This window comes from Danio aesculapii, chromosome 19 (genome assembly GCF_903798145.1).
Source record: "Danio aesculapii chromosome 19, fDanAes4.1, whole genome shotgun sequence".
In the NCBI taxonomy this organism is placed as follows: Eukaryota; Metazoa; Chordata; class Actinopteri; order Cypriniformes; family Danionidae; genus Danio; species Danio aesculapii.
In genome coordinates, this window is record NC_079453.1 from 26,598,342 (window position 1) to 26,613,361 (window position 15,020).

The following is a 15,020-nucleotide window of genomic DNA, read 5'->3' on the forward strand; positions in this document are numbered from 1 at the left end:
TGGCCTTCTCACAATCGCATAGCTGAGGTGCAAATCTCAAATATTATTACTTAATTTTGAAAAGTAATGCGTTACTTTACTCGTTACTTAGAAAAATCATGTTATTACATAACTCGCGTTACTTGTAATCGTGTCACTCTTTATGAGTTTGAGTTACTAGTAGCTAGTACTAGTTCAAATCAAAAACACGGCAATCCAACAAATGCGAATTCAACTTTCTCTATCGTCCACTTGCGATCAAATTGACGAACACAATTTTAATACCTTTTTTGTGTTGATTTTGGAAGTAACCCAAGTTTGCATAAATATAATTTTTGTGTGAACCACAATGATCATACAGACATCAAGAATCAAATCATTCTTAGCAGATGCACAATGTGCTTGTCTTTCAAAAAACCGGGGTCAACAGTGGAAGGCGCTAAACATGGGGAACGACATTCCTGTGGCATCTCATCTTTCTGAACGGTTTAATATGACACCCGGTGCATGCTAAAGCACACAATAAGAGGCACGGCAGAGTCATTACCTTTAGACACACAGCACTCCCGCAGGTGCCAAATCTCACCTTCAGTGGAGCAGCAGATGGCGGGTGGAACTGTGGGACTGTGGTGATTGCATTCTGCCTGATACACCTGCTGACATTTAAGGGTAAATCAGTAGCCGACCATAGGCCAGGTGTACAAGAGATACGCAGTGCTCCCAGTAGGAACTAGTCAAAAACACTACTGGCATCGTAAAACCACAAACTAAGTGATTATGTTTGACATGCAATGCAATGACCTTAATCTTGTTCGCAACAGGGCTTGAAAGTGAGGATTGTCTAATAACAACATGATGAAGATGCTCAGGCTATCTAATGAATTTGATAAGTTTTAGAAGTTTCCATGTTCTTTTTATGATTATTTTTTTTTTAGAGGTCTTCACCTTAATTGACAGGACAGAGGAGATTTACAGACAGGAAAGTGTGGGGAGCAGAGATAGGGGAAGGATCGGCAAAAGACTTCAAGCCGGGAATCGAACTCGGGTCGCCGCGTGCACCTGGGTGCTATGTGTCGACGCACTAGCCACTAGGCCATTGGTGCCGACTTCCATGTTCTTTTTATCTTGTATCTCGAGTCATGCATCGAACACGAACAATGTAATCTAAATATGTATCAGTATATTGGATCCGTGTAATCAGTGTTAAAATGACCGCAGTCTCATAAATATGCTGCTGTCGATGTCAATAATTTATAACAAGACAAAGAGAAAGTTAGCAACTGATCTTGACTGAATCTGAAACATCAATTAAGGATTATTCATTCATTCATTTTCCTTCAGCGTATTCCCTTTATTCATTGAAAGTTGCCACAGCAGAATGAACCGCCAACCTTTCCAGCATATGTTTTACACAGCGCATGCCCTTCCAGCTGCAACCCAGTACTGGGAAACACCCATACCCTCTCACATTCACACACTATGGCCAATTTAGTTTATTCAATTCACCTATACCGCATGTCTTTGGACTGTGGGCGACTCGAACAAGCGACCTTCTTGCTGTGAGGCGACCACTGTGTTAACCACTCAGTGTTAACCACTGAGACACTGTGCCGCTAATTAAGGATTAATTTGTGTTTAATTTATATTGACTATGCAGTGCTATTTAACATTTGATTAGGGATGTAACGATTGACTGTGAGTTGGTTGAAAAACTATTCAAATATGTGACGATTCAAATCGGTAAAAATGCTGAACGAGTCGCGATACCTTTTTTTAACAGAGGGGGCGCTGTGCTTACAGGCGTAAACTCGCTTTACCTGCACATGAGTGGCGAGCAAGAGGTGGGGCGGCAGAGTAAAATGACAGCGGGGAAGTGAGCCAGACAAAACACAAACCGTGTGCAAATACGGCAAAAAGAAATTTACTTACACTAACCGAACAACAAATACGATGCACATAAACCGTCAGCTGAGAAAAACTACTGTCACAGACGTCTATACGAAAAAAAAAAAGATTAATAAACCAAACCATGTGGACTAAATGATTTGCAGCTCCGCTTGCTTTGACGAGTGCTACAAAGATCGCACGCTGCATCAGTGTTTCATAGTGAAAGTGTGAATATGTTTTTCAGATTGAAGAAGTTGTTGCAGAACCAGGTATTAGATTATTTTTACCCTCTCATTTTCAAATTAGCTTATGCATATTTTAATAATTTGCTTATTATTATTGAATATTTAAAAATGTTCAAGATTATTTTTTCTTAAGTGTATCACACTGATACTTATGCTAATTAATTGTACAAGTAATATTAATTATTCACTTTCATAATCATGTTCAACTCCTTTCTCTATCCTACCATATTAGTAATTTCATAATCAGTTTTTTTTATGCCACTGGCCAGTCCCCTGGACAGAGGCCCTATTGACCACCTCTGTACACCCTGCTCTTTGGTTTAGGAAAGGCTTTTCAAACATACAAACATTGTAAATGTGCAAAGACCTCGAAAACATAGATATGCTGATATTTCTTTTTAAAAATGTATAACCTCAGCACAGTCACTGTTTTTGTTGTTTATATTAATTAGTCTTCTTTAGTTTCAGTTATTCTTTTTTTTTTTGGTATTTGCTTTTAAAATAGCAATTTAGTTATGGCAGAAATATATATGAAGAGTTCAGATGCAAAAACCTCTAAGTGCCATGTGAGATTTTCTTCTAATATTAGCTTTTTTTTCTCAGGCTCCTATGTCTTGATTCAGTACTTTCATATGGCAAAGAATAGCTTATTTTCAACACTTTTAACATGAAATAACTTAATATAAACATAAGAGGCTGAGATAAATGCTCATTGTAGAGGAAAATTCCAGATGGCACTTAGAGGCTTTTGCTGCTGAACTCTTCATATTATTTTGCAAAAAATGTGCTGCATTTAAAAAAATTAAAGGGCTGCTCACCTTAAATTCATATCAAATAATTTGGTTCAAAAATAGTGACTAAATCGTATCGTGAGATTAGTATCGTGAATCGTATCGAATCATGAGTCAGGTGAATCGTTACATCCCTACATTTGATTATTCAGTTCCTTTACCTGAATAATACTCCATCCTGAAAAAGATGGTTTATTTAATGTGTGTAATTGTCTGTTTACTTGTCTTTAACAATGTTTGAAATAAATCGAGTAGTTTTTATCTGTATTATTGAAATCGGAATTCATTAAAATACAAAGCTTCAAAGGCTAAACATAATGAAATCAGTAACCTGAAAAGAGTCCTGTAACCCCAGAAAAAGTGAGGAGGGATTTTCAGTATTATTCATATTAAAGGTTATGGACTACTGCTTTAACTTCGTACTACTCTAAATTTAGTTTGTAGGTTATGTTTTTTGTTTTGTTTAAGCATCAACAGTGCAGCTCATTCTGAATCATTAATAGATGTGGGCTGAATGTGTGAAGACTTAAAACACTTGGTTTGAGCCAGCATCACATATATATCTGCACTCAATCCCATGTGTAATCATGAACTGAAAAAAGCTATTAATCTTTTTCTGAAACACAATATTTGTTGTGCTTCATGTCTTTACACTTACTAGATTAATATGCTGGTAGCCTAGCATCAGGGTTTCCACATCCATGGTTTTCCTGTCGAATTAGCCAGCTAGTTTGTATTGAAATATATTTTACCTACAGTATTTATATTCTAATAATAAAACTATGTTAGAAGACAGTGGAGTAAAGTGATTATTATTAACTTATTAGCAATAGTGTTTTAAAAATAATATTGAAAATTTTAAATAATAGTTATTATTATTTAAATAATTCAAAAGAAATAATTTACAACCCCACTGAAGGGTTTTGTTTACCAGCTATCAATACATATGTCAGATGATTTTTCTTGTGAAAACAAACTGTGTTTGTAAATGCTATTATGCAGTGATTTTCAAGTAGAATTTGGGAGACCGTGAAAATGTCTAATAGGTGTAACAGCATGCCCTAACCTGATGCAATGAGATTCAAGCAAGAGGCAGTATGTCTGTTCACTTCAGACATCACATGACAACAAGATGCAACAAAATCAATCAATTCAGAAGAGAACATGGGTGGAGTTTTATCAGCAAGCGCTCTATACTCATAATGAATTGCATAATCAATGAGTACATAAATGAATAATTACTTCCATTTTTGCATGAACTGGAAATTGCTGAGACTTTTACCTCATTAAGTTGATGTACTTCCAAGTGAAACGGAATATTGAGTGGGGGCAGGGCTTTCTTTTGTGCATCATTCTCTCACAGCAAACTAATGGTAAGAGGGCGTGGTTTAAGGATATCGACATACAGTTGTTATTGAAGCCCTCAGGTTTATGTCAACAGAAGGACCGCCACTCCAAATAGTCAGGCTTACAATGAATATTACTAAAATTAATTATTAAAATTGATTAATTATTCACCTTAATACTAACAAAGTGCACTAGCAAAATAAAAATTGTAAATTTTGACTTCGCTCTTAAGACTTGTCACGATATCTAATTTTTGTTGTATGATATATTGCACCAAAATATATTGCTATAAACGATATTATTGTCATTTTAAGACTATTTTATGCCACTCATTATATAATGCCAGAATGACTGTATAATATCACAATGCAAGAACACTCAAAGAACACACAATATTTTATTCTTAAGAATATTTAATTTAATTATAGTCTTTTTAACAATTTTGGCATTGGAATCAGAATTTTAAAACGCATTACTAAATAATAATATCCTAAATAAATGATAATAAATGTTAACAAAAAAAGTGCAAGGTAAAAAGTAACAGAGGCTGCGCCATCTCCTACCAGATCTGTTTTTAGTTGTCAGACATCCACATTAAAATATACTAAAGTAATTTATAGTAAATACTATAGTGTTTTTTTAACCATACTGATACTGACAATAGAGATGTTGCACAATCAGCTAAAATGTTGGTAGAATTGTTTTTTATGTATGGGCGATATATATTGCATTAACAAAAATGACTGAGGTCATGTCTATGTGTTGTGCGATAAGTCAATATATTGATTATTGTGACAGGCCTATTCATGCGGACTTTAACATTACTGAAAAAATAAAGCCTACTTAGTGACTGATAACATCTTAATCATGTGATGCATATGGTTATTCACAATGCACATTTTTCTTTTCTTTTTCATTCACACGTTCAGATGTTCTTAAATGTTTAGTGGATGTTCTCTTTGCACATTGAGGTGCTGTGTTTAAACAACAAAAGCCTAAATAAGTTAAATTTACACACGGATATTGATATAAAGTTTGTGTTTCTAGTCCCTCCTGTGTTTATGCTCTTTCAAAACCCAGGTAATAACGGCGTGAATGACTGTTTAAAGTTTACAAAGAATGATTGTGTTTATGGCATGTGTTTGTGTTCAGTTCTCATTGCTCTGTTAGTGTATTTGGATGGGTAAAATGCCAAGTACAGATTCCACTTGGTTAACTTGGTCCACTTTTACTTTCATTATTTAAACATCAAAATAAAAATCGTTGTAACGTATTTGGTAGAATTCCTGCTGTGATATTACAGAAATAGAAACCATTTATTTAAAAAAAAATCCCGTCACTTTTCTTGCATAACTGTCACGACGGGTTAGTATAAAACCTCCGATTAAAATGGAAAGAAACCCATTCAGTGGGATGGTTTTGCTACACAGATTTAGCAACCCCAATGCTTATATTGTGGTTACTGAATCAATTGCCAGTTAAGCTGTGGGTAAAACACCAGGCCTCTTATGTAAGCTGTGAAATATCTAGCTACCAACCTGAAAAAAAAAAAAAAAACGCTAAAGGTAACTGTGGTTTACAAATACTTCTTCTAAAGTCTTTAAAGCAGTGAGACCGTTGAAGAATTTAATAATTGACTTCTTAGGTCTCACACAGATTGCACTTTTCCATTGTTTTTCAATGTAAACGCAGACTTGAAAGACATGCATGACTGTTAGGCTTGTGTCTTTTAAAGACATGCATAGGAGTGACCCATTTATCAACTTAAAAGAACATTTACATTCAGCCACTCATCGATGTCAGTCCCAAAGCAGTGAACCAATCAGAATAACTCAGATGAAGGCCAAGTGCTGCGAGCTTCTGTTTAAAGGCACTCAAAAAAAAAACATTCCTCGTGCTATGTCTCACATTTTTAGATACAAAGATGCGTTCCGTGTGAATGAGCACTTAAGAATTCTCAAAGGCCCTGTTTACACTGCCAGTTAAATGTGACCCAATTACAATTTTTTGTTCATATGTGACACAGATCGGATCTGTTCTATGACCATGTAAACATGAGAAAAAAAACGCATTCAAAGATTGGTTTCAGGCCTCCTTTATATTAGAAATAAACCAAATATAAATCAGATATGTGACAATGCGACTGTCATGTAATCAGGCAGATTGGATTTATTGAGGCATTACATTTTGTACGTCATTAAACTTGCGAATGTAGTACTTATCCGCAGTTTAATGACGTAGAAGGAAGAGCATGTGTGGAGATGCCAACGTGGTAAACAACAACAACAGAGGAAACATGGAGAAGGAAAGTGGTCAGTCGACACAATTTGCTCCCACCAGACCTGACATCTCTCTCGTACCCACAAATTCCTCTGAATGGTGGAGGACACTATATATAAACCATAGGTGCAAGCTGCGATGACGGCCCTTTCCCTACTCTGCCTCAAAATCATTTTAAAGTTGGGCGAACTTCGCATATTTCAGAGCTAAAAGCAAGACAATTTCTTCCATTGTGGCTAGTGTGGTGCAGATGCTAGAACCCACCTTTACGCATGTGCAACATCGTAAATTGTAAGGCAAGTGTAAACACATGAATCAGATATGGGTCACAATTTTAAAAATGTGTAAACGGACGAGCAAAAAAAATTTGATATAGGCAACAAATTTGAATTGGGGATGAAGACCTGATAGTGTAAATGGGGCCAAAGTGAGTGTTTCCATCATCGGTTCTCAAACTCGATCCTGGAGGTCTGGTGTCCTAGAGATTTTAGCTCCAACCTGCCTCAACACACCTGCAAAGATGTTTCTAGAAAGCTTAGTAAGAGTTTGATTAGCAAGCCCAGGACTGTCTGATTGGGGTTGGAGCTAAAATCTACAGGACACCGGACCTCCAGGACAGAGATTGAGAACCCCTGGTTTACATAATAAGTTAGAATCAGCTTCGATCATGGGTGTCTAAACTCGGCCCTGGAGGGCTGGTGTCCTGCAGATTTTAGATCCAACTTGCCTCAACACACCTGCAAAGATGTCTCTAGAAAGCTTAGTAAAGCTAAGGTCACACCGGGCTTTGTGTGTGCGAAATTCTGTCGTGTGGCGCTGCGAAAAGGGGCGGGATTAAACAAGATGATTAGACATTAAAAAAGCGAGCGATTGCTCCATGTTTTAAATTTCTGTCCAGAGAGGTTGTGTTTTGATCCTCGATTGGTCTCACGCAGTCAAGTGATGCGATTTAGCAGGTTAGAGTTCACCAAGGTTGAACTTTGCACCGCAGCAACCTGCGAAACTTAACGCATGACCCCGCGTTTCCGGTCTGACGCATTCGCGTGCGTATGAATGGAAGTCTATAGGAGGAAGAGTCAAGTGTGACCGCACCTTAAGAGTTTGATTAGCAAGCCCAGGACTGTCTGATTGGGGTTGGAGCTAAAATCTACAGGACACCGGACCTCCAGGACAGAGATTGAGAACCCCTGGTTTACATAATCAGTTAGAATCAGCTTAGATCATGGGTGTCTAAACTTGGGCCTGGCGGGCTGGTGTCCTGCAGATTTTAGATCCAACTTGCCTTAACACACCTGCAAGGATGTTTCTAGAAAGCCTGATAAGAGCTTGATTAGCTAGCCCAGGTGTGTCTGATTTGGGTTGGAACTAACCTTTGCAGGACACCCTTGGAGTTTGGGCAAACCCTTGGCTTAGATAAATCACAGGGGATAAAAGTCCTCAGTTACACAGCAAACATGCAATAACCCAAAAGAACAATTAACTTGTAAATGCTGTCAACTTAATGTTTGCAAACACACCTGAACACACAGGTTTGAGTGAAGATTTTGAGCCTACCTGTGTGGACTTGTCTTTCATGCACGAGGGGTTGTGCAGGTGGGATTCACGTGGCCACTGCCCTATCAGGTAGGGCCCGGTTATTGCACCCAGAGAGGAAGTCCGTCTGATAGCACCTGTGCTCCGCACCTGTTGTGACTTTGACCTCTCCACTGCTATAAGGAACAAACAGAAAGAGAAACAGACGGGTGATGAGCAGATGGACTAGGGTGGCGGCAACCCTAAAATTATTTATTTAAAAACCACTACCGGTTTACTAATGGACACATAACTATTATACATATACAAAAACAATCAATAATTCAGTGGGGTTGCCAAAATGACTTTGGACTTTGGACTGAAATCACATCTAGCTCACAATGCACTCGGGTGTATTTGTTTACTGATTACATCACTGCATCCTGGGAAGGATAAGTGATGCTGCCTTAGATTTTGGCCAATTAAAGTAAAATAAAAAGGTTATTGCTAGTGAGAAGAATTGAATTGAATATGCAATTTGAGCAATGGTCTCAAACTCAATTCCTGAGGAGCCGCAGCTCTGCGAACTAGTATAGCTCCAACCACCTCCAACTCACACCTGCTTAATTCTGCCTAGAAAATAAACACTGCTACAACTTAGTGCATGATGTAACAACAGAAGAGTCAAACTTTAAATAGGAAAATTATCCAAAGACTTTGTTGAATATTTGAGTGAGATGCTAATGGTCTAATCTGATTCAATTATTTATGCCAAGCTAAGCTAAAGGTGCTTCCACCAGACCAGGTGCTTCCCACAGTCTCTAGTAGTTTTGAACACCTTGATTAATTGAATTCGCTGTGTTTGATTACGGTTGGAGCAAAACTGCAGAGCTGCGGCCCTCCAGCAATCCAGTTTGAGAACTATGAATTTGAGGGTACTTTAAATCATTTGAGTGTTAAAAATAAAAATAAAAGTGTCCGGCTTAATTTGTTTTATTAATCTTGGCCAATCTTAAATGTGCACTTATTCTGATTTGTTGATTAACATGCCAAAGCACATATTTATGTAATTATATACTGTTACAGTAGTGCATTATTCAATATTAATTTTCAAGTTATATATTGTGTATATTTTTGTCATCTAAAAAAACTTTCTGTTTAATTTTCTTTTCTAAACAATAAAAAAAAACTATAGGATTTAATGGGATGTTTTTATTCTGCCCACTGACTTTTTAATATGATGGGCAAAAATAGTAAAAGAAAATTCAAAATATTGTTTTTTGCATTCTGCAGAAGAAAAAGATTTTCACTGGAATTAAATGAGAGTGAGTAAATGAACACAGAATTTCCATTTTTCCCAGCTGAACTATCCTTTTACACAACAACATAATTACATAGTTATTACACAAGACATTACATTTTGGAACAACCTCCTAAATGTCAAGAAAGCACCTATTATGCCTTCAAATTCTCTCTAGTGATGCATAGGCATGGGACGATAACCAGTTTCAAGGTTTTACAGTGGTTTGGAAAAGTCAAGGTTTTAGTATTGCAACAATGTTCTGTTATTCTCTTTCCAAGATATTTTATAAAGCTTTTTAAATGTATTTTTTAGGTGCTGTAAAGAAATCAGTGTTTTTGAAACATATAAAGAGAGCAGAAGTTAATTATTTATTTTAACTATTCAGCCTGACATGTTCACTGTTCCAATATAAATGTGTTAAATTCCGAAAGTCTTTTTGTTTTGTTTCGTTTTACCCAGATATTTAAAAAGAACTTCGTTTAGAGCAGCAATCATAATACTGTGATACTGTGAAATCGTGGTATTTTTATCCAAGGTTATCATATTGTCAGAAAGTTATACCGGCCCATGCCTAGTGATGCACTAGATATTCAATATATTAGCAATCCACCCCACTCATTAAAGTAGACTGGGGCTACAGATGCAGGTTAACATTTTAGCACTTTAAGAACCTCAATCCTTGACGCACATGATAAAAATACCTCATGAACAGACAACCCTCATCCCACAAGAATGGAGGAAGAAGGGGAACTGGGTCAAGGGCATGTAAACTTATCTAATCAGCGGCAGTCAGAGTGTGACACTTTCCTACAGCAAAGATGACAAAATATACACCTTTCTCTGGCCCTATGAATACATCAGCAGATCCGTGGATCAAATTTATGACTTTCAAAAGACAAACTCCGGTATCTGTGTACATAAGCAGCTGTAGGCAAACTGCTCTCATCTTTATTAAAAGCAGGGCCTTGCCTAGCATAAAAAAAAGTTAAGCACTGCTGAAAAGATATGTAGTAAAATTCACTAAAAGAAACACTAGCTGACTGTGGTAGAAGGATTTACTGACCATCAAGACCAGCCCCTATACACTATGAAAAGCATATATATTCTGGTCCACCAGTTAGACTAAGACTAACCACCATATTATAACCTGTATAGGCTTCAGTGTAGACCAACTAGTGGACACGGACCATCTAACCAGTTGACTTGCAACTTTTAGTCTGGTAATTAATCTCATAAATTACTTAAAAAATGACTGTTGACCACCCCATGGGTTTTCGTAACATTTATTTAGAATGCATTGCTTTCTACATAATTTCAGCTTACACACAGGGTCAATATACATGGCCGGGCTGCTATAGTCAAACCTTTGGTCACTTGTGCCAACGCCAAACATCAGTTTCAATGGTGCCTGCAGACAAAAATCTTGGACTGTGAACAATGTGAAACATTTATTGTTTTCTGATAAGTCCATCGTCACTGTCTTTTCCACATCTGGGAGAGTTACAGTGTGGAGAAGCCCCAAGGAAGCACACCACCCAGTCTGTTGCATATCCAGAGTAAAGTATTCTGAAGAATGGCCTAAAATCCTTCTAGCCACTATGCAGGACTTGTATCTGTCATTCACAAGATGAACTGATGCTGTATTGGCTGCAAAAGAAAGCCCTACATCATACTAATGAATTATTGTGGTCTAAAACCAGGCATTTCAGTCTCAATGATCAATCCCTGTATATGCTTCTGTCTAACTCACAACTAGTAAACTCACTACCCAACTCAACTAGACAAGTTACTGACATTAAGTGACTAGTTAGCTATTGAATATCAATCTCATCAATCATTTATCAAAATCTTATTGGTTAAAGGTATGACTAAAATGGCCAGCAAGCTAAACTAGAACACACCTGCATGAAGCAGCAAGGTAATTCAAAGAGAATGCAATTCAGCTGGTGAAGTGTGTGTCCTTAACCCTTTGACCATCAACATCTAGTTTGATGAATAGTCTCAATTCAAAAGGAGCGATTTTATTATTTTTTAATAAACGAATCAGTTGTTGGAAGACTATCTCTAAATCTGTTCAATCACTACTAAATTCACTACCATAAAACTGTGGCCACACTGCACTTTTCGCCTCATAAAATTCCATTCATACCAATGTGAATGTGCCAGACCTAAAAACCCTAAAACACAAGCTCGTGTGACAAGTTTTGAGTTTTGCATGTCGCTGAGTTCCGAAGTGAACCTTGACCTGCGAATTTTACACTCTGTGAATCCTTGAGACCAATAGAAGATCAAAATGGGACATCTCTGTAAAGAAATTGAAAATATAGATTTATCGCTCATTTCATCAGTCACATCACTTTATTTTATCACACTATCTGACAGAATTGTACATGCTCAAATTCACAAAGTGTGACTGTGGCTTTAATTAAAAACAACCAGTGAATTGTGTGTGTTTGACCAGCTAATCAGCAACTTTTAGGATCATCTCAAAACAGCAGCCGGACATTTTGTGTCACATTTCAGCACATTTATGTGCTGCCCAACTCTCTAGTAAAGACACTAGTCAATGACAATAGCCAAGAGGTGTTGGAAGACCAGTTGGCCAACCTATCCCATTCCTACCAACAGTTTGATCAACAACCTCCTCTAGACTGGTAAATCATCTAAAATGTGAAATTATTTTATATACATATACAGTTAGGTCTATAAATATTTGGACATCGACACAACATTCTAACATTTTTGGCTCTGTACACCAACACAATCGATTGAAATGAAATGAACAAGATGTGCTTTAACTGTCAGCTTTATTTGAGGGCATTTACATCCAAATCAGGTGAACAGTGTAGGAATTACAACAGTTTGTGTATGTGCCTCCCACTTGTTAAGGGTCCAAAGGTAATTGAACAGAATAATGATCATAAATCAGTCAATTACAGCCTGAAGTCTGGAACGCATAGACATCACTAGACACTGGGTTGCATTCCTGGTGATGCTCTGCCAGGCCTCAAAAGCAACTGTCTTCAGTTCCTGCTTGTTTTTTGGGCATTTTCCTTTCAGTTTTGTCGTCAGCATGTGAAATGCAAGCTCAATCATATTCAGATAAGGTGATTGACTTAACCATTGCAAAACATTCCCCTTCTCTCCCTTCAAAAACTCTTTGGTTGCTTTTGCAATATGCTTTGGGTCATTCTTCATCTGCAATGTAAAGCGCCCATCCAATGAGTTTTGAAGTATTTGGCTTAATATGAGCAGAAAACATTGCCTGAAACACTTCAGAGTTTATCCTGCTGCTTTTGTCAGCAGTCACATCATCACTAAATACAAGAGAACCAGTTCCATTGACAGCCATACATGCCCACGTCATGTCACTACTACCGCCATGCTTCACTGCTTAAGATCATGAGCAGTTCCTTTCCTTCTCCATACTATTCTCTTCCAATCACTCTGGTACAACTTGATCTTGATCTCATCTGTCCATAGGATGTTGTTCCAGCACTGTGAAGGCTTTTTAGAACTCAAATCTGGCCTTCCTGTTTTTGAGATTCATCTAGAATAGGGGTGCGCAAACTCAGACCTGGAGGGTCGGTGTCCTGCAGATTTTAGCTCCAACTTGCCTCCACACACCTGCACAGCTCATTATAGAATGCCTACTGTAGTAAGAGCTTGATTAGCTAGCCCAGGTGTCTCTGATTGGGGTTGGAACTAAACTTTGCAAGACACCGACCCTCCAGTACCGAGTTTGGGCACCCCTGATCTAGAACAATGTGCACAATCTGCATTGTTGACCTGCTTATCAGCAGAAGATTATTCGAGCATATTTGCATCTATAAAGACTGCGCTTTGAAAGCTACTTCTGTGATCTGACAGAAAAAAACAGTACTCAGGACATTAAAAGTGAGATTAACCTAACAGCTTATTCTACAACGACACTGATGGTTCACATAATAGGCTGTTTTAAGCCTGATGACATCTCACTTAGTTGCAGGTTGCCTGAAGTAGTTCACACCTCAACTCCCTCAATTATCATCACCCATGTGTTTGCATGGTGTGAAGCCCACATCAGATCAACAAAGCGAGCATCAAGCGAAACCGACATAGAGAGTAGCAAGGAGATGAGCGATTCACCGTCAGTAGATGGGTAAATGTCAGAGCAAAAGTGTGCAAAGCCTAAACCACGAGTTCTCAGATATGCTGTGCAAATAATTAGATCTAAGGTACTAAGCAGGATTCAGAGAATTAGATTACAACTAAAAAGACAAACGTGTGTACGAGAGATTGCCATGGACATGGAGAGTGTACTGTTGCTATGGTGACAAACAGGGTCATTCGGAGCAAAGCTAATGGATTACAGTCCATTCTAGAAGACCATATTTAGACTTGGCCCTTATCTCACTGTGCGCCTTTTAGGAAGTGCCTAACTAGAGACTGAGTCACTGGAAAATCTAGGTTAACTCCTTAAGAAATCTTTCAAACTGCAAATTAAACGTTCTTGTAAGGGGATTCATTCAAACTTTTGTCTTAGCCACATCTACACAGTCTATAGAGAAGTATAGACGATTTGATATTATTTCCAGTGTTTTCAATTCCAACAGCTTTTTATTTCTCATCATGTAAAAGCTTTGCAGTGAGTTTACTTAGATCTCCCATTTAAAGCACTATTTGCAGTAAGTTTGAGCACAAGCAATAAGTTGTTTTAAAAAATTATTATTTTAAGTGGTAATTGACAGCATGTTGACAAAAAATATTATTCATTTAAGGGATTATAAAGTATTATCAATCATCATAGTGCTGAATTCATATGAATGGATAAGCTGACAAGGGAGTGAATGATAGATTGCAGGTTAAGTAAGAAGTTGTAAAACAAGCTTAGGCTGACTTATTGTATCAAAGTTTGGCTCTGACTTCTGGACTCCGGCCAGTTATAGCAATGCATTCACAACTTCAGTTAAAGATCTAAAAACAACCTCACTGACGCTAAAAAGAGGAACAGAGCTGTAAAACACCTTACACATTATTCCTCACATTTAAATAATGAAAAACTATACTACTATGTTGTTCAAAATAGTATCAGTCACTAAGCCTGAAAGATACAAAATCTCACAAAGAGTTTGCAACAACAAACAACATTTTTACAGAAAGAGGAAGTTAGGGTGAGACATAAAGAGGTTTGTCATTTTTTTGACTTCAGTTTATGACATGAAAAACCTTGACTTACAACTTGCTATGAAAGAAAGCAGCAGATGACACTTTAATGAATGAAAACTGTCAATTATCTGAAAATACTCATACTACAGGTTAGTTTTGTATGCTTCACTGTTTTAACCACATCTCCGACCTGTTTTTTGGGGGTTTTTTAATTAAGCATAGTGCTGCAGGGACTTTTTTTTTTTAAACCAAACCCAAGAAACTAGTTAGCATTTAAGCAATGTTTTTGTTCCATCATCTCAAAGTCAATTATTTTTTTAACTAAGCTTCTACAGGGGTTTAAGGGCCATGAAACCCTTACTTTTAGTTCAAGTCTACCTCTGCATTTTTTCATAAAATGCTTCATGATGGGCGTGGAGCTAGAGGCAGGAGTGGGCGTGGCCAGCAGAGCAGGGGAAAAAAGGGGAGCCGACAACTGTTGTGAGTTGGCTCACAAAATGAGACACAAACCGTGAAGAGACGCATGAT

At 37.5% G+C, this 15,020-nt stretch overlaps 1 protein-coding gene across 1 annotated transcript in view; it reads right to left on the bottom strand.

Moving 5' to 3' along the window:
* The window catches only part of glcci1a (glucocorticoid induced 1a), a 61,772-nt gene that overhangs the window by 28,954 nt on the left and 17,798 nt on the right, over positions 1-15,020 (bottom strand). The window contains 1 exon segment of the mRNA XM_056480083.1: positions 8,084-8,238. Within this exon segment, the coding sequence (XP_056336058.1) occupies positions 8,084-8,238 (155 nt within the window).